At 37.3% G+C, this 22122-nt stretch overlaps 1 protein-coding gene across 1 annotated transcript in view; it reads right to left on the bottom strand.

Moving 5' to 3' along the window:
- The window catches only part of LOC145671560 (beta-galactosidase-like), a 137838-nt gene that overhangs the window by 52823 nt on the left and 62893 nt on the right, over positions 1-22122 (bottom strand). Inside the window, exon 5 of the mRNA XM_081740747.1 lies at positions 18283-18377. Coding sequence (XP_081596873.1) covers positions 18283-18377 — 95 coding nt within the window. The remainder of the gene's footprint in view (positions 1-18282; positions 18378-22122) is intronic.

The following is a 22122-nucleotide window of genomic DNA, read 5'->3' as shown; positions in this document are numbered from 1 at the left end:
CATTTTGGTCACACTTTGGAGGCCCATTTTGACACACTTCTGGTGACGCGCAAAACGTGGAAATGGGGACACGAAACAGCACGAAAATTCAGTAGTCGATGCAAAAGGAAGGACCTCGAAATTCGGTAGTGGCGGAAAAGTGGGTCATTTTCGTCCCACCTTCGAGGCCCATTTTGACCGTCTTCCAGTGACGCACAAAACGTCGAAATAGGCGCACAAAAGGGTACGCGGTGTGAAATTAACGACCTAGAAATTCGATAGTGTCGGAACAATGGGTCATTTTCGTCCCATCTTGGAAGCCCATTTTGACCCACTTCTGGTGACGCACAAAACGGAAGTAGACGCACAAAAAGGCACAAAACGATGTGAAGGAAACGACCTCGAAATTCATTGGTGGCGGAAGAGCAATAATTTGTTCCGTCATATTTGTAGGCCCATTTTGATCCACTTCCGGTGATGCACAAAATGTGGGAATAGGCGCACAAAGCGACACAAAACACGCACAAAAGATGCAAAACAAAGTACCTCGAAATTCGTTGGTGGTGGAACAAGTTAATGACGCCGTGAGCACCAATATAAGTATATACTGTAGTTCTTACCAGGGGGCGCGGAGGGTCAGTGGTAGAACGTTCACCTCCGGTGCTTGAGGTCCCTGGTTCGATCCCAGCTCGCGCAGTTTGGACTTTGTGGTGGACAAACACCGTGCTCGTGGATTTTCTCGGGGTTCTCCCGTTTCCTCCCACTTTCTTCATTTCATTCATTTCCCATCATCACCGTCTCCTTTAGCCTAACCGGCATAATCGTGGGACGTAAAACTAAAGATTTCATATAATTTTTTGTAGTTCTTACCATCAAAGCTGAGAACTGCACGGTCCAATTTTTTAGCCAAAGTAGAAGCCCAACCGGAATAGTGATGTCAACCAGCCCGGCTCGGTTCAACTGAGCGTACAGCTTGAGCTGGCTTGGTTGGGATTACCCATCGACTGGGCTCAATTGAGCCAATGGCTTGAACGGCTCGGTAAAGGCGAGTTATCGACTCGGCTCGATTGGAGCCAATGGCTCGAACCAGCTCCGTTGAAACGAGTCCATAGGCTGGGTTCGAGTTAGCTTAACTGAGAAAATGGCTCGAACCGGCTCGTGTGAGCCTTCGGCTCGAGCTGGCTCGGTTGGATGAGCTGTTGGCTCGGTTCACTTCTCGGTTCGGCTCGATAAGTGAATGAGCTGTGAGCGACCCGCTTGAGTCGTTGACAACCCTAAACCCGGGTCGAGCAGTTTTAAACATGTTTGGCTGGAGTCCCATAACTTCTAACAATTATTGGCTCGAGCCCGAATACTTGCTCCTCCTGAACTCAAGCCAAGAACCTCGTGACCGATGTCCTTGCGTCCTGAAGATTTCTTGACTACCGAGATCGACAGTTAACTAATTTTTAGTATTCCGATACAAACCGCCTATATTCGATGTTTATACAGGTACACGGTGTTATAATAATAATTAGTTATAGTAGTAGTAGTAGTATCATTGATAATTATATTGTCTATGTAGGATACTTGAAGATAGTAGTACTTGAAACTACACAAAGGATTTAGCTCGAATTGGCTCGACTCGACTGGAAACTCGATCCGAATTCGAGTCGAGTTGGGGGAAATTTTTCGAGCCGAGATCTCGAGTCGAACTCAAAGATGTCTGCTTCGAGTCGAGTCGAGTTTTAAAGAAAACTTGCTCGAACTCGCTCGTGCTCATTCCTATTGTATGCATGACGGGTATATAAAGTTCTTTCGAGGGGGATAGAACCATAAACATAATATATTTAAAAAATACTTAGTTTCACGGCTTTCTTCCCAGGGGGGAAAGGGATGGCAGGTATCCAACATTTCTTATAAGTACCTTATTTGAAATATGTAAAACAGTAACAAGTGGACAATACAATATACACACATCTTCTTATCTTCAGTTTTAATTGCTGATTTCAATTGCAATTAACAATTACAATTAACAATTACAAGTTTCAATTGTCAATTGTAATTAACAATTGAATGTTTCAATTGCACCCTTTGCAATTGACAATTAACAATTAAAAGTTTCAATTGCCTGGTGACCAATTAACAATTAACAATTGACGAAAATTTAATTGCAAATTTTATGATTGAATTCAATTGCAATTGAAATTAATTGTCAATTACAAATTGAAATCAATTGCAATTGAAATCAATTGCAATTGATTTTCAGAGCAATTACTTTCAATTGATTGATCAATTGCAATTGATTTCAATTGATTTTGCCCAACACTGATACGTGTGTGCAGTCCAGAGATGGAGTGAGTCAGTGGGTCAATTGCGTCAAGATTTGTAAGTGGGTCATGGGTCAACAGGATGTGACTCACTGTGATATACAACCCACCGTGACTCACTCTGACCCAACTACCCATTCTGATTCATACTGACCCACTGATCCACTCTGACTTACGAACCCATTCTGCTCAGTGCATTGTAGACAGTTTCTTCTGAGCACTGGTGAATTTGTCTACCTTTTACTTTCAAGGCCTCCCTTTTTCTTTTTTCATTTGTCTCTATTGAAGAAAGAATTTCAGGCACTCTTGCAGAACTTCAGGCAATTGACCATATTTGGAATTGTAATAATAGCAATAGGACTTACTTCTTGACTTTTCAAACACATCCTGCGAGTTTTTAGAGGAGCTAACTACTGGAGAAAAAATGTGAATTACCTATAATGTACGAATAATTATATAAAACATTGAATATAACTATGTGTGTGTGATCGTCATGATCAAATTGCAAAGTCAACTGAAATGACATTTGGTATATACATAGTTAGGCCCTGATCTCAATATCATTTTTAAAACTCTTTTATTGGGAGGGAGCATTTTCTATATATAGGGTTGATTTCTAAAAATAATCGAAAACGATCAATATTACTTCAGAAACAAATTGAAAAGCAATTATTGAGAAATAAAAACTACAGTTTTATGCATTTTACATCTACTGCTTTTTATTATAATAACTGCTGAAACTTGTGTTTATGTATGGAGCGTTACAGCATAAGGATATCACGTCATAAAGTTGTGAGGAAAATTTACATAAAATTTGTACTGCAAGCTTAATTACGTGGGAATTTTAAATTTGTACGGGATGCTTAATTATATGGACAATTTTAGCCTTCTCTTTACTTTGGTCTACTTTACCTTGATTTGAGACTTTCAAATTTCATCCTATTTTCCACTGAAAATGTCTGTAAGTCAACAAAGAAATAATTATATATGATAATTAAAGTTAAATTCATCACAATTTGGCCCATGACAAACACTTTATCATTGTATATCGTAAAGATCAAATCCACCCGTATTATAACAGAGCGGTGCTTGAGCGTTGAACCGTGGAAATTCAAACTCCGATTAGTGATAATTTCATAGCCTTGTTGTATTACAATTGTAAACTTTATTTAGTTTTAAAGAGAGCGTGGATCATGGGTCAGAGTTGATGACGATGGGTTTTGGCGGGTCGGAGTTGGTCACAAAGGTTCAGAGTGGGTCATAGTGGGTGGTGGGTCGCAGTGGGTCAGATGCTGTTGACCTACTTGACCCACTCCAACTCTGATTAACGCTTCGACATCTGGAGTAAATAAGTTCTGCCAGGGGACCCTTTTCCTTTCGAAATATATTTTGATAAGCTCATATTTATTATTATTAATTACTTTCTTGCATTTTTTCCTACATTATCTTAGATTAATGACCGTGGTTTAGGATAGATTATATAAAGTGAAATACGGTTATGTATGTTTACACTTTCGTTTCTTTCTTTCAAAATACACTCCTATCTATTCACGTAGTCCAAAAGTAGGCATACACCTCTTCATTGATCAAGTATAACATTCTAGTTTATGAGTTTATTTGCTTCGGCTCTTCCGAGCTTAAGATGTAAGTAAAACACATTAAGAACAAATAATAAAGAAACTAAGTCTATCTGATGGATAACAATAAGAAATTATATAAAATGCAATGGACTGATCAGTACGGCACTGTAAACTTATTTTTGGACCACCCTGTATATTACTAATAATTTATTTCTTGCATTTATTAATAACTAGCTGAAATACACACTTTTCGCATGGGTGAGATAAAATATCTATGCAAACAAACTGAACAACGAAACGAAAAGATATCGGTCATTTTCTAATACTTTTACATGTCCTGGTAAACGCCCCCTGTGACCCCCTGGTTCGAAATTTAAAAGAACGCCTCTCGCCCGCAGGCGATTGGCCTGTATTTGAAAGTCAACGCCTCTGGAAGAATCAACATTCATCTCAGCGACCGTGAAAACTAAGGATTTGACACTAATATTGGTCATTTTGGAATATTTTTTTAAATATATTTCGGTACCCCACCCCCAGGGTGACACCGACCCGCATACAATGGTAGCCTATTTTCAAAGTCATCGCTAATGAAAGTGTCACCATTGTTCTCAGCGACGGCGCTAACTATAAATTCAACACAAAAACCGGTCATTTTCTAATGTTTTTACATGTCTCGGTAAACGCTCCCTTCCCCTGAGAAACTGGTTCGAATTGAAAAAAACGCTTCGTTCTGGTCTGGAGCCTGGATAAAGTATCCGTGACCAAAGTTTAGTAAGTTTCGGTCAACTCGTCTGATTCCCAGGCCGCACACAGACAGACACACAAACAAACTCGTATTTCATACACAACAGATAACACAACCCAGAGCATTTTTTCTTTTTTACATAGCACAGCGTTCTTTGTCATAGAACATTGCTATGTTGCTTCCACGCAGTCAAACCTTCTAGTAAGTGCCTGAGGCAATTAGTCTTTTGTACATAAACACGTGCGTTTGCCTCTTCTGTCGAAGTAATGGGTCGCGTGTACTGCTAGTACAGCTATTTTGTTGATGTATTGACCTTGAAGAACCAACAAATGGATTTTCATTAAGCCACGAGTCGCTTTTGTCCGTGAAGTTGATATACAGTAGAAATGACCTATTCATTATTAACCCGATGTAAAATACTAAGATTATATTGGTTTTACCTGAACACCCACAAATTTGATGTAGCAAGAGGCCTTCCCACAACTGCTTCCAATCCGGCATAAATTTCACGGTTAACTTTTTGAATTATACACAAGAGTATCATTGATATGTTAGTGTTAATAATATTTATGGAACTAGACAAGTTTTTAACTTCCAAACTGTGCCGTGCATAAAAGTCGGAAGTCTCATAGAGTGGTTTCATCCGTGTGTGTGACAGATACCAGAGCAAAGATAGAAGTGATATCGGGAAGTGATTTTTTGCCATTGATTCTGCATGCAAAGAATAAGTCCATCTCATCCGTTAACTCCATATTCAAGCCAGAATTGGTCCAAATTAGCTATTTTTCGTGTCTCGTCTCGTCTCGTAAACGAGACGAGACAAAACTCTTTGGGACAAGACGAGGCAGACTAATTGTCTCGTCTCGTTTTCGAGACGAGATGAGACGTCTATTGAAATGTCTTGTCTCGTCTCCTGTCTCGAAATTGCAAACACAGTTTTTGAATTTAAAGCACACACACAGCAAACGTAACGTTTCCGATGTTACTCGGATGACACATTAAGGTGTTAGAACATTGAAACCGTTACGTTTGCTCTGCGTTTTTTTTAAAAATAAAGTTAAGTGTGATAGCCTTGTTAGCTGATTTTTATTAAATTATTTCTTCATGTTTAATTTTTCGGTTGTTTCTAGTGATCACTCCTTAATTTCCTACAGTAATTTGAGTCCGACATTTATAATTGAATTTAAGTTTTGGTTCCATCGCATTTTATTGTCAATATTAAAGTTGCCTTACAACACATTTAATTTTGACTGAGGAAATGAAATTTCTTCACGTATTTGTGAATTCGAACCCCTGCCCTGGATGACTTTTGTATGTGTCCTTAACCTTACTTTTTACAACGTATGTCCTGCACAGTAAAAAAATATGTGTTGATTCAACACCATTGGCGGAGCTATGGGGGGATGGAGGGTATTGTTCCCCCCAACTTTTAGACAAAGAATGAGTTATTCATATTAATTCCACACTCGTCTAGGAAGTATTCCACAGGTCGAGACCGACCAAAAGGTCTGTCCCCCCAGCAGGCAATCCTAACTCCGCCCATGTTCAAGACAATGCGGTGACCCAACGTGACTACCACTTTTTGTGTTAAATCAACACAACACACGGTGTTGATTTCGGTAGTGGGAGAAAAAAAGGTTAGCTGCAGGGAGATTTGGACATGGATTAGCCAGTTAGAAGTCGAGCGTCTTACCTAATTGGCTAACTCATCAGACAGAAAAAAACACTTAAAACATTATAGAGATTTAAAAAAAATGTTGCTGAACACTGAACACAAAGTTACTCTCACGACATATACCATGATTTAATTACTTTTTCAATGGTCAACTAAGAAGCACATTTCCCTATTCCTTTCAGTACCCTTTCTGTAGTTTTATTTTTTTAAGCCACTACACGACCTGGCGACGCGACGGCCAAAACATTTTCTTTCATCGCGCTTTTGTTATTATCTCTGGATCCAATCATAGCATCGCTATTACTAGCAGTGTGCGAATTAGATAATCTATATTGGGGGGGATAAAATTAGGCCAAAGGACATACTCTGAATATGCCTTACCCCCTATATATATATATATATATATATATGTGTGTGTGTGTGTGTGTGACATTTGTAATAAATGAGAGATGTATTAATTTAATAAATCTACCGACAATAACTATGCACATATATATTGTCTGACATATACACACCCCACTAAACCTTTCTGAACGTGTTTTAATGTTGTACTCACTCTTGTCCCCGTAGCTCTCTCAGGTTTATTTAGTTAATAATTTGGCTCGAGCGATAGCCATGATCACAAGCATATGTTAATTTTTCCACTCATATTGAAAGCTTCCACTTTGCATTAATACATACAGGTTGCGAAAAGAAACCTACTTCAGTCTTGTGAAAACCACTAAAATTATCAGTTAAACCGGACATTTTTTTATTTTTTAAAGAAAATCTAGATATTAGCCTATCAAGTAAGAAATGGATTGTTGCTGGTCCCGATTTCTCACATCAAAGTCAAATCGAAGGCCAAATATTTAAAATCTCTCAATTCAAATTTCGAGCTTGTGCTTCTACTTCCCGCTAAAGCTGTCTCATCACGACTTTTTTTCTCCAAATATCGACTCCGTGATGGGCACGGAAAGTCAACACTTAAAAATTACTTTACTGTTAGGTTGAAGATGAGCTGATTCACTATTGGCTACGTTATTCAAATAAAGTAAAACATTACACTGAAGTTTTTCAGACATTAATTGCGTGGACAGCAAACTGTACAGTGAAAAGATGGAAAAATGAAGGGTTAACTTTAAAAAAACCCGCTCCAGTTGAAATGCTTATACAGACACGGACAATGACACGGAGAACCAGTCGTATTAACAAATGCTGAAACAAATCTTGAATTATTCGCTTATTCACCTAAAAATCACCTTCATTAACATGTCTGCTCACTAGGAGCGTATCCACCAGCGTGTACGTTAACATATACTTACGAGAGAATACCTATATCTCAGATTTTGAGTACAGTTTGAAAAGTTCATTTCCGTAAACTGTAAAAGCAGTGATTACTATGCTAATTATCACAAATTAAATGCAACTTTTGAGTTGCATACACACAACCTACTAGGGAATGAAGACCGTGTGCTAACAAAGAGTACACTGGAAAATGAAATAACATGTTATAACAAAAATTAAAATAAGATGATAATCGATACAAATATAGAGGATGAATATGACATATCCGAACTTCGCCAAGTATGGTAGAAGAAGCTATTTGTTTACTTCTTCTTGGCCAACCGCTAAGAACATTTATAAATCTATATGTGGCTTTGTTATACGCAATTAGTACATTCAAATTCACAAACGATGACGAACTGAAGGGTACGAAGGTACAGTTGCAAGTAACAACCGTAGTCATAATAATATAGTTCTACTAAACAACGTTGAAAATAGTGGGTAATTAGGTGATAAGTAGAAATGACCAAAACTGAGCAGTTTACATCGATCATTTCGAAATACAGACAAGAAATAACAAAAATAAGTAAAATTTGGAGTTATACTAAGCATAGTTTGAGGGGGAAAGCCAGCATCCCCGGTGGGGATACTTCAGCTGACTTCTTTGGGGGGGAACAAAATGTGATTGAGGGGGAAAATCCCCCTCATCCCCCCCGGTAATTCGCACCCTGATTACTAGCGTCAAGTCATAATAGTAAATACGGTCGTAATTGGAATACCCATCAAGTTCCATTTTTTTTTACACTTTCACTGTCAAAAACATTCTTATATGGCTATTATCATATCTAATATAAGTGTGTTAGGACTTGGAAACGATTAGTGAAATTTAGGAAAATCACACCGCCATTTTAAACCTGTCTTAAGACCGCCTTTACTATTATGATTGTCGTGTGCAATTACTAACTCCAGTATCGCAGTAGACATGCCTATCTGACTTGACTCGCGGTTTTAGAGAGTAAGGTAGGTTGTACGGAATACTATTTAAAAAAAAATTAGTGAGTCGGTATTGAAATCTTGAACACGTTCAGGAAGGCCTGTTTCAATTCAGTTTGGCATTTTACTTCGTAGGAGCTTTTCTTTCAGTTGTTTGCCACCCTCTAAACGTACCGCCTTACTCGCTCCTAACAACAATCAGTATCGTCTGGGGCCAGTGCAGTCACATCGAACTTTACTTGTCGTGTTAACATTACTTGACATTAATGTCTTCGTTTTCGACGTATCTATGAGCAATATATATTCGTGTATTCGTGCCGGTAAAACAAATTTCAATGTTTCAGAATGTTAAAAAAAGAAGTTCAGGGTCGAGGAGCCTCAAACCAGCGGCGCAAATCTGTCTTCAACATTGGGGGGGTAGGAGGCAGGGGGACGAGGAAGACCGTTTCTGTATTTATTCCACATACCGTATTATCCGACATATCATTGCAGGTAAAAAGTAGGATCAATCGGCAAGAAGAACTGCAGGTTGTGTCTGTTTTTGATGCTCTGGACTCTATCGCCTAGCACGCCCGTCTACACCATGACTCATACGTCTATCATTCAGTGCAGGCACGTATTCAAGTTTTCTTTTCAGATGGGGCAAAACACGAATCCTCCTAAGCACTTAATTCTAATGTTTCAAAATTATCGATATTATTATTATTATTATTATTATTATTATTATTATTATTATTATTATTATGAATAATAATAATAATAATAATATAATAATAATGAAACAGTTCTGTATTTTTCTTAAACTTTTTCTTACTTTTCATTTATAAACCGCTTTACTTTAAACAAACTGCATTGTAGCACAAACAAAATCAAAAAATATTTTTGAGACACATGTAAGGAAAACTGTGTGCTACGTATATCACATAAAAGTAGCAAATGGCAGTAAGTGTATCGTCCTAATACATTAACGTCATAAACAGAACGGAATCGAAATTGTAATCCCATTTAAAAATTTTCTTTAACTTCACCTGGTATCAATGGCATTACGGTATGTTCTTAGAATTATAACAACATATTGCCCACTGTTTGGACACTGCCTCAAAGTAATCTGATATAAAAGAACCCAGTGTGCGAATTAGATCATTCATATTGGGTGGATAAAATTAGGCAACAGGACGTAGAGTTTGAAGGTAAAATAATTCAAAATAAGACAATAATGCAGGGTGCGAAATCATTTGAAAATGGTGGGGGGGAAGAAGTTCAGCGATCCATACTAATGCTTCGTGGAGCCTCCAAAAAGTTGAAATTTTAATGTATTATTATTATTATTATTATTATTACTAGTAATAATAATAATAATAATAATAATAATAATAATAATAATAAATATTCAAACTAGTCGACATTATTATTTAAAAATGCTTTAATATTATTTATTCATTTAACCAAAATTGATAACATATCTACTGCGTTTAATATACACTTCGGTGCGTATGGTCCAGGGTTAGAGTCCCGTGGGACCACAGTACCCTTGTGTTTACCATCATATTGAAGACTGCATTCACGAAAATGCGGTAGAGATCTATAAGCCAGAAATAATAGTCCCTGAGAACCGATGTCCTAACCAAACATTAGAACTACTAACTTGAAGCGCTTTACCTGGCCAGCCATAGATCCCCATGAGCAGTAGAGTCAGAGCATAGTTTTTATTATTTATGAAATTCCCCTTTCTTCGCTAAGTATTTAGTGTTTCAGTTTGGTCGCTCAGATATCCGGTCACTTATGTAAGTCTAAATAATACTATGTATTTATATTGTATTATTAGCAAGAATATATTATTATAAATAACAGATATGATTTTAATACAAATACTTGATAGACAACAAAAAACCGTGCTGCCTCAGTGGTTGAGCGCTCACCTCAGGTGCGTGGAATCCCTGGCTGGATCCTAGCTCGCGCCAAATTCTGCTTGTGGTATACAAACAATTGTGTGTGGGTTTTCTCGGGGTCCTCCCGCCTCCTTCCACTATCTTAATCCACCATTATTATCTATCTCATCATGACCGTCTTCCTTAGTTTTACTGAATATTCGTAGGACGTTAAACCTTAGAAAATGAAAGCACAAATACAACAATACGATTGATTTGCTTATTTAAATTTAGTGTCCCTTTTCAGCAGCGAAGCTATGAGATGTGGACTTACAGTTCAAGGTGGAATCGTTCAAATTTTTGTAAGGCGCTTCCACCGGGAATCGAACCCGGGACCCCGTGCACCGAAGATGGTGCGCGAATGCTAGCCCGTAGACCAGCGGAGAGAGCCACAATAATACGAGTAATGAATGATTGTGTTACTGTATTTATAGACCTAAAATATTGTTTGCAATAACGTATCTTACCTTAGAGAAAAAATGTAAGATTAAACTTCACTTTCTTTCCGTGTGTAACGAGAGTTGAACATGTGACGGCCAGAAGAAGCCCACGTATGAACAGCAGTAACAGCATCCCATAATTTTAAAGGAGATCCACTGAGTTTAATTGTTAATAAAGATTGAAAGGTACTCGCCAACATACGGGTTCTTTCGAAACTTTTAATATGAACAACACTGAATCCACGTTCACAGGCAGCAGTTGATAATGGCACAGTACGAACTTTCCGCGTTAAGTCTTTAAGAACTTGAAAATCATTTACCGACTTAGAACTTGACTTGTACTCTCTCCATTCTGACACTGTAGAACCCCCGTTTGGTCTAGTGGCTAGCACGCTTGACTTCGGTTAACGTGGTCCTGGTTCGATTCCCGGTGGTATACAGTTGAACGACCAAAGTGGTCGGATTCCATTATAACCAGTAGGTTCACGTCTCCTTTAGCCTAGCAGGCATAATCGTGGGACGTTAAACTAAATCAAACCAAGCCATTCTAACACTGCAATATCAGGATTTAATCCAAACAGCTTCTTTATATAAGTCTATGTTACCGTATAAACCACTCATGTTATTACGATCTTTATTTTCAAACACTCAAAAGCACTTTAGGACATCATTAGAAGGAAACCTTTTTTCCACGTCTTCTACTAAACCCTGGATTACCTGCCCCCTTATTTGATCAAACTCACTATCATCACTCCCTGTATCAGACACTTGTCTGCAGTGCACTAATACAAAGACTTTGGTAGACATCATCTTTCATACGCATTTCTCTCAGAGCTTGGATTAAGGATTCAATTCTTGCTCTATTTCATTGTACGAAAATGGTTCCTTTTGCATCGTTTTACTAATATTAGACAGAATGGACGTAATATTCAGAAGAAAACCGAGCAATAGAATGTTCTTTTTCTCCAACAGATTTTTTTTTTTTTTTTTTTTTTTTGTAAATACCACTCAGTTTAAAACTATCTCTGTTGAAATGGTCAGCATTTTCATACCCCAAAAAGAAAAATATGTCAAGACTGCAAATAATACATGCTCCACATTTGAAATCCAACGTATGTGAAACAATCTTCTGATTTTTAGCATTCCTGCGGCATCTGTGAAGTTGTGAATAGCATTCACAACATTAAAAACTCTTTCAGATACAAGATCCATTTGATGTGCCATGTAGTGTACGCTAATTAGGCACTGGTCGACATTTCTTCTAATTTGGGCAGCAACACCTTGTTTCTCCCAGTAAACACTACATCCCCGTCAGAACCAAATCTAACAAGCTTTTCTTTCAGATTAAAAATATATCATATTCGGAAAACGCGTGAATAATTTTCTCTTCAAGGAATTTTGCATCGGAATTTTCTACAGGCACTAATTTATAAAAAGAACAACAATGGTTATTTTCTTCGTCCACATATGTTACATATAAAAGCAAGTGCTTATCCGCAAACCTGTTTGTAGGTTCGTCAACTGTTTAAGAAATTTTGCCAATTTTGCACGCAACTGGTACGCTAGAGAATAAAGGTCTCCATCTCGTCACAACGAAACAAGCCGACAAAGTTAAACACCTGATATCTTTACAACTAAACTACGTTTTTGAAAAACAGGCATGCATTCAAATTTATTGTTTGTTTAAAAATTTTCATTATAGACCTACTTATATTTTCATATTAAGGTGTCCCCCCTTACATATTTTGGTGGGGGGGAAACGCAAGTATAAAATTTTTGGTGGGGGGAAATCCCTCCCGTCCCCCCCGGGATTTCGCACCCTGCATAATGTATTACCCCTCACACACAAATATATGGGTGGACAAACACCGTGCTCGTGGGTTTTCTCGGGGTACTCCCGTTTCCTCCCACTTTCTTCATTCCACCATTTCATTCATTTCTCATTATCACCGTCTCCTTTAGCCTCACCGGGATAATCGTGGGATGTTAAACTTAAAGATTTCATTTCATTTTCATTTCAATTTTTTATATAATAATTCATATATTACACATGATTCAAAAATTTTTTCCCAGTAGTTAGCTCCTCTAAAAAGTCACAGGCTGCGTCTCAAAGCTAACTAATAAGTCCTATTGCTATTATTACAATTGCAAATATCAATATTTAAAATTGCCTGAAGCACTTTTTTCAATAGAAAAAAATGAAAAAAGAACAAAAAGCATGGCTTGAAAGCAAGACGTAGACAAATTCACTAGTGTTTGGAAGCTGTCTGTAATCCACTGAGCAAAATGGGTCGGTGGGTCGTAATGCGTTGTTAAGTCATAGTAGATCGGTGGGTCACAGTGGGTCCCGGTGGGTGGTGAGTCGCAGCGACCCCCTCCATCTCTCGACTGCACATACGAGAAAGCAATCATATATATGTGTTTTAACCTTCCTGACTTTACTTAACCTCAATTAATTTAAGATAATTTACAAAAAAATGCAAAAAAAAAACAATTATTAATAACATATATAAAAATATAGAAATGTATTTTGAGAGAAAAAGTAATCGGTGTACTCGAAACTCGAACCCGCACTGCCCACTCAAGAACAAAAAAAAAACACTTTACCGACTTGCCCACACCACAACTTGTAACGTACGGTTTTGAAGCTTTATTTATAGTGCGTGTGTTACGTAACAACCGTACGAGATGTCATTATTTGCGAGGACTTCCTTCAAGACCCGTTTCGTAAATTTACGAGATAACTCATTTAATCCTTAATCAATCCGATTATATGATTATATATATATATATATATATATATATACAACACACACACACACACACACACATATATATATATATATATATATATATATATATATATATATATATATATATATACACGATGTATGTGTGTCTGTGTGTTGTTTGTGTGTGTGTTGGTGCAGCCAAGAGATTATTGATTCATAATAGATTAATTTATTGTTGATTTTAATCGACAGAACAAATGCTTTTAATGAAAACATGGGGCCTGTTGCAGTAGATGGCTAAAAGCCGTAAATAAAATTCAAACTTCAAGTGTACCTGGGGTAACTCACCGTCAATAGCTGATTTAACACGCTTGATGACAGCGCGTGTAATGGTTGAATTATAAACACACTTGATAGAGCCTATGTAGATAAGTGGGTACCGTGTGTGACTGTCCTTCCCAGGATTTTGTGTTCGAGTCTCAGCCTAGACTGAGTTGCGTTTTTTTTCATGGAATTAAACAATATAAATGATGTTCGCGTTTGATACTGAAAGAGATTTATCCTATGAATGGAGGAAAAACAAGACAATACAGGGGTAGGGGGAAAGACGGAGATTGTTTATTAATAAGTGTTAAAATTTAATTTATTCCCATGTCTTTTGCTATTTCCTTTCCCTCTTTCCTTCTTTTCTCATTTTGTTTAGCTTTCCATACTTTTTCGGTCTCTGCATGATGCGTATTATTCTTTTCGTTTCCTTTGCATTAATTCCTATCTCTTTGATCTTAAAGTGAATGGAGTCACATCCCGTTGACTCATGACCCACTTACAAATCTTGTCGCAATTACCCACTGACTCACTCCATCTCTGGACTGCACACACGTATAAAGCAGTCATATATTTATCTTAACCTTCCTGACTTTACTTAACCTCACTAATTTAAGTTAATCTACAAAAAATGCAATAAAGCAATTATTATTGACAAATACAAACATATAGGAATGTATTTTGAGAAAAAGAAAAATCAAAATGAACCAGCCGAGATTTGAACCCGCGTTGCTCCACTCAAGAAACAGACGTTCTACCGACTTAGCCACGGCAGAACTTGTAACTTTTGGCTTTGAAGCTTTATTTATATTACGTGTGTTACGTAACAACGCTACGAGATGTCATTACTGTCCTTCAAGACCCGTTTCGTAAATTTACGAAATAACTCATTTAATCCTTAATCAATCCGATTATCTCTATATACGTATATACGATGTATGTGTGTGTGTTGGTGCACCCAAGAGATTAATTCATAATACATTAATTTATTCTTGATGTTAATCTACAGCACAAATGCTTTTAATGAAAACATGGGGCCTGTTGCCGTAGATAGCTAAAGGCCGTAAATGAAATTCTAACTTCAAGTGTAACTGGAGTAACTCACCGTCAATGGCTGATTTAACACGCTTGATGACAGCGCGTGTAATGGTTGAATTATAAACACACTCGATAGAGCCTATGTAGATAAGTGGGTACCGTCTGTGACTGTCGTTCTCAGGGTTCTGTGTTCGAGTCTCAGCCTAGACTGACTTGCATTTTTTTCAAGGAAATAAACAATATAATTGATGTTCGCATTTGATACTGAAAGAGATTTATCCTATGAAGGGAGAAAAACAAGACAATACAGGGGGTAGGGGGAAAGACGGAGATTGTTTATCCTTAAGTGTTAAAATTTAATTTATTCCCATGTCTTTTGCTATTTCCTTTCCCTCTTTCCTTCTTTTCTCATTTTGTTTAGCTTTCCATACTTTTTCGGTCTCTACATGATGCGTATTATTCTTTTCGTTTCCTTTGCTTTAATTCCTATCTCTTTGATCTTAAAGTGAATGGAATTTCTGCAGATTTATCTCGTGGTTGTTTCTCTAAGTGATGCTCTCAGATAGTAATACTTTTTCCTCCAAATGGAGGAATATCCTGGCACGTTATGTTTTCGGGCATGTATTTGCTGTCATGTTGGTTGTCCAACTATCAGACATACAGTGAAACTATTCTGCTACTGGAAAAAGCTATCATTTCTTATGTATCCAACCTCCACTTTTTACAGTCGCTGACTGTACAAGTAAAAGAGACTTTTAAAAATGAAGAATTCCTTCATCGACGAAGCTGTAATAACACGTCGCCTTAGACATGAGGGTTACAAAACCGAACTAAAAATTCTAGGGAAGGAATGTTTTGGAGGGGAAAGGTGAAAATACCAGAGTTCCATTGTTGCCTAAAATAGGCGTATAAAGGTTCTATGTAGGTGTTTCTTGGTACGCTGAATCAAGTAAAAGCATCATCAGTCAAATAGGATCAAAAATATAAACAATGGCGGCCATCTGAACTTTCCAAACATGTATAATTTCTACAATTTTTAACCGATCGGAACTGTGTCTGATATACAGTATATAAAGGCGTACAGGTTTTCGTTTTTTGAGTAGAAGATACTATTTTTGTGTACTGATTCATACTTTGCGTTTTAATATATGTCACATAACTACACACTATCGTACTTACGTTTGTAACAATATGCGTTTATGTTTCATATTATTTGATTTGTCTTTTTTTTTTTTTTTATAGCGCTTTTGCATAGAATATGACCTTGTATTTTTGTTCACATAATAATGTCTCTGCTCCTTTGGCAATATAATTGATACATTTCCATATCACCTTTTCTCATGTTCGACGAACTAAAGACATTAATGTTATATATTAGCATGTAATATCACACAATTTTGTTCTTCGGGTGAATGGCGTTTGTTATTCCTCATAGCCCTTTCTTTTTCCGGCTCCGGGTAAAAGCTACGCCACTCACCTCAACATTCAAAACCACTTTATTCGCTCTGCTGCATCTTTCTTAACGTTTCAATTCATTGATTGATTGATTGATTTTGAGTTTTACGTCCCGTTCAGCAGCGAGGCTATATGAGACGTGGACCTACTGATTAACGTGGAATCCGAACCACATGAGCTCCCGCCGGGAATCGAACCCGGGTCTCCCACGCCAAAGGTGCGTACGCTAACCGCTTAGCCACGGAGGAGCTCACGTTTCAATTCAATTTTCAGACATATTCACTTGCAACATAGCCAAAAATCCACAAAATACCAGAGTACCAGTTTTTTCTTTACCCCTCTATATCTCCGGAACGGTTGAGATCGTGGGTTTTCTCCTCTAATGGGCTTAATTGTACGCAAAAACATTTCGTTTGTGCATAAACTCGTTCACAATTTCGTGTCACGTTTGAATCGGTTTCTTCCTAAGTATAAACTTTTGCTTAACGTATAACAGGTTAAAGTTTAACCTGAAGATAACATTAAAATTAATATTTATTGCAAGTATTTTCCTTTACGGTAATTCTTGTGCAGAATACTACTAAATCTAAATTCCAATATTGATTACTTATATTACTCAAAAGTTTTTAATATTATTAATAGTCGTTAAAGGAGCAAAGGTATTCAAAGGAGAGTGTTACTAAGCAAGTCAAGACAGGGCTAAAAATGTATCTCAAAAGGTAAGGGTATGCATGACGTCACGCCGTTCCTCGTACCTATCTTTGTCCATTGTAATTTTTTAGGAAGTGGAGGGTCGCCATAGATATTTTCTGGAAGTGGGGTAACCGCGTTCCCCCTCACTTTTACCTCTGAGTCAAGATCTACCTCTGTTCCAATTTTTACCGTATACAATGTTAATATTATCCTTGTGATTGATTTCTTTTAAAAAGAAAATCAAAATGAGAACGAAAATTATGGCAAAATGACAAACATATTTTATTTCTTCATTTCGTTAAAAATAGAACAATTACGAAAACATGTAATGAAATATTGAGAGACAGATTAGATTAACTGTTTCGTTTCTTCTCTATGTTTCATCATTCAACCTTTCTACAGTAGAGTACTTATTTTCAAAAATGAAAATTTTCATTTACTCGGTCTTTTCACTAATTGTGAAATTTAGAAACTTAAAAAAAAAACCTTCACGGTGGTTAAAATTATTATTTATCGTTCAATTACTAGCTGACAGTATTAAACAATTCGATTTTTTTAAATCAGAAGAATCTATTTATCATATCTATCGGTAAAGTTGATACTTACTATGTATATAATATTCGTATTTATTTCTTTAAATGAAATAATTAACTTTGTTCTTGTAAATGAAGTGTTACTCATGTCAGCATTTCTTTAGCATCTTCTTGTAAATGACATGGTAGTGATTGGTTGATTGATGGTTAATTTGGAGTTTAGCGTCCCGTTCAATACAGAAGCTGTATGAGACGTAAAACTACAGCTTAACGTGGGACCGGAACCGCAGCACTCTCACTGGAATTAAAGCAGTGTGTCCCGCGCCAAAGGCACGCACGCTAACCATCTAGCGACAAGTGAGTTCGATATTGCAGTAATGACATCAGTTATATATATTATGGTGACTACATAATACAATAGTATTTTCCGCCTGTACTTAAAATACTTTAATGTAAAGCACCTAGACAACACTGTCTATTAAAAATCAATGTAAAAATTTTACACCTGTTTGACTTATCCTTTCCAGATTAAGAAGTGAAAAGCATTAATATATGACATAAAAATATATATTTAAGTCTGTAACAGCCTTACCTGAACCATGATGATAGGGCCTCCGTTGCCGTACAGAAGGGGCCGCATTCTTGTCATTAGCTCATCAAGCCAGAGCTGTACATATTTCATGTAGCCTATAATGAAGAACCGTAAATGTAATAGACATATCCATACATAACATTATCCTGGTTGAGATAATAATTATTTCCTGTAGGCACAACAGTAGTCATACAGAAAGCCGTTTCAGGTTTATGGTAACGAATTTGTTACCCTTACTAGTTTAAAAAATACCACGATGCCACCAATAGTTGTATTCGACGTGTAAGTCCTGTATTTTAACTATCGCATTGCATTTCAGTTTCCACTGAGGGATACTGCGTCGAAGTACAGTTTGATCAAGGCTGTTCCATTCCTCTTGAGAAAATTTCCATTGATTATCATTTATGCGCGGCTCACGACAGCTCAACGCTCGTTTCACCAGTGGGAACCCACAAAACGCCATGTGAGATGCACCACAGGACAGTGCATTTTTTAAGAAATCGCTACTGGGTATCCAGGCACAAAAGGGCCCTTGACACATACAGCAAATTCAAACGCACAGAGATTTTTTAAAGTGCATTTTTGTATAATGTACACCTTTGAAATAACATACAAAATGACGTATTTTTCAGACTTCTGCTGACCATTTCATTTCCGATTCAACACATCACCATCAATACAGGAGCGGATATTTTCTTCTTCATATGTTGGCTCAGATCCACCTGCAGGCCGGTACTTAAAGATAAAATTGTACTGTGCTATCATAATGGGATATTTCCCTTCATTTATTTATTAATTTTTATATCCAGATTTTTAAGTTGGACATAGACAAGATAAGGACAAAGAAACGCGACTGGTACAGATGGGAAGGGTGCAAAGTACACAATACAAGAGAGACCAACTACTCAACAAGGAAATAATACGTGAACTTGATTAAAATTTCCCTAACGAAATCATTTCATGTGTATACGTATGTATTCAATACTAAATTTTATTACCAATACTTTATTTTAAAAAACAATCTAATCAAAAATTTATCTTTATGGTTTAAATCTTATTAATAGTTTAAATAACGGCATATAAGCCTTTTTGTTAGTGGTTCCACTTCTGCTATAATTTTTACACTTTAAATCTCAATCTGTTTCACATTGTTTGGTTTCTCTCCTCTTTTAAAGCGTGTTATTCCACTTGTAACTGGTTAATTTCTAATATTATTTTCACACTTCAAATTTTAACCTGTCCAATATTATTTGTTTCCTTACCTGTATTAAAGCATTTTAGGGTACTTGTTAATGGTTATACTCTTGCTATCATTTTCACACTCTACATCTGAATGTGTTCTGCATTGTTTGATTTCTTACATGTTTAGAATTTAATTAAGTTTCTCATCTAGTTACCATCTGTTTGATGGAGTCCTTAATATCACTAGCAGTCTTAACACCTGTATTACTGTCGCAGCAATTGATAAATGATCTACTATCATCGAATAAAGGTCAATGACTGATAACACATTGCAGAGGTCTACACAGAGAAAAATCCATCCTCCGGACAACGGTATATTGTGCAAATATACGGTATCCTCTTGCTTACTATAGAAATCAGTACGGAGCATACGTTATCCGTATGCTACATAGACACTACTCTTAGATGTTACATCATGCCGTTGCAGGATGTCTGACATCTAACAGGTTTCCGTGTATCACATGCATATACTTATGTTACTTTCCTCAGCTATATGTTATATACGTTCATTTGTATGTGAGATCCTGACCACCTACATTGTTTCATACGGAAAGTCCGTATAGATGGAACACGTATATAGAAAGTATTATAAAACATGCGTTTTCAGTTATACGTGTGCTGTACGTTGTCTAAAAACTACAGGAATTACGCATGTAACCTATTTTTTTTTAAGTACGCCACCTACATTTTTTCTCAGTGTATGTTATATAAATATGTTGATTTCGAATGTAACAGATTATTCAACTCTGAAAAACATCTTCACAAATCCCTCCTTTTATAGAGACCACTATTAGGCCTGCTCTCTCGTCTGTTCTTTTGCTTCAAGAACTCCGCTACAGCCAGCCTTGGGTCATAGTTTGCAGCAGGGGCGGATCCAGGGGGGGGGCGATCGGGGCGATCGCCCCCCCTCAGAAGAGGAAACTTCCTTATTTTATATATATAAATAAAACCCATCCCAAAGTTTGGAGCCCTTAAAAGTAGCAGTATGACAACCCCCCGCCCCCCCGCAGAAGTCGGTCCTGGATCCGCCCCTGGTTTGCAGTACCCGTTCAATTTAGCGCATGTCTTGTTTTCTCATCGACAAATGATGAATGCTTCGAAGTTGGTTATAGTGTGAAACATCTCGTTCAATTGACATGCTGTGAGGTGACACTGCAAGTAAGACAGCAAGAAGTTTCTGCAGCATTCCACAGGAGACTGGTCATAGTCTTCTCAGTCTGACAGAACACTTCATTCCTGCATCAGCACTATGCACCAGTAATGGTACTTCTTTAATTCCTGGCCAGCTGTCGCATACATTTGAGGCAAAAGTCTGTACTACTTTTCCAAGAATTATTTCTACTAATGGGCGAGCAGCATTTATCATCGACTGTGCTGTAGATGCGGACAACGTAGCCTGAATGGAGCTGAGAATTAGGGATGGCCGGATCGGATCTGGATCCGGATCTCGGATCTGGGTCCGGATCTCGGATTTCGGATCTGGATCCGGATCTCGGATCTGGGTCCGGATCTCGGATCTCGGATCTGGGTCCGGATCTCGGATTTCGGATCTGGATCCGAATCTCGGATTTCGGATCTGGATCCGGATCTCGGATTTCGGATCTGGATCCGAATCTCGAATCTCGGATCTGGATTCGGATCTCGGATCTGGGTTCGAAATTCGGATCTCGGATCTTGATTCTTATCCAAACCCACATCCTATCCAAATTATGATAAACTTGAATATCTAAAATTCGCCGAAAGTAATTTCACGAAGTCCTGACAGTGAAGAAGAGAACAGAATATTAAGACGAATATTGACAAGTCTATTTGTTTCCTTCATTCTACTCTAAAGATCAAATGTTTGGCTTACTTAAGAAAAAAAAAAATGATCCGGATGAGAGTTCGAATGTCGAATCTAGTTCCACTCGGTTGCAGGACCGAGATGAATATTTAAAATTCCTCAATGCACCTATTTCATTGACAGTTAAGAAAACATAAACAGTTAGACAAGTATTGACTACTTTTTACGTATATTATCTTGCTCAGTCTGCTCAAAATATCAAATGTATACCCTACAATTAGATTTAATAATTATTTAGTAAATCACAATATGAGCACCGAGAATAAACTATGAATTTTGGTGTCTCTTATCTAGATTTGAAATTTCGGATTCATACATAGAATCAGGCTGAAATATAAATATTTGAGATCTGGAAACCAAAAAATGTGCTAGTACCAAGATCGTAGCCGTTTGTACAGTGGCGTATTTACGATTTTGTTTCGGGGGGAGGCTTTGCTAACTTTCGGGGGGAAGCTTTGCCTGAAAATGTGAAAATTCTGCAAGATATTTCATATAGTTTACTATAGTAAGTACGATTTCGGGGGGGCTTAAGCCCGGAAGCTTCTCCCCTAAATACGCCATTGCGTTGTACCTAGGTAATGCGAGCGGAAGGCACTTGCACTAATTCCGCATGTAGTTTAAGGAACACGAGAAATTAAAAACAGATAAATATTCTCTTTCAGGAGTAAGTCGCGCTTTAACATGACTTTTCATGAGTGTTGTGTTCAAATATGAAAACTGTAATAACTTGTTTGAAATAAAAACCTTTTCATTTT

This window comes from Thermobia domestica, chromosome 15, assembly GCF_964235325.1.
Source record: "Thermobia domestica chromosome 15, izTheDome1.hap1.1, whole genome shotgun sequence".
Lineage (NCBI taxonomy): Eukaryota > Metazoa > Arthropoda > Insecta > Zygentoma > Lepismatidae > Thermobia > Thermobia domestica.
The sequence above is the reverse complement of the archived record's forward strand: the minus strand, read 5'-3'. Positions and strand labels throughout refer to the sequence as shown.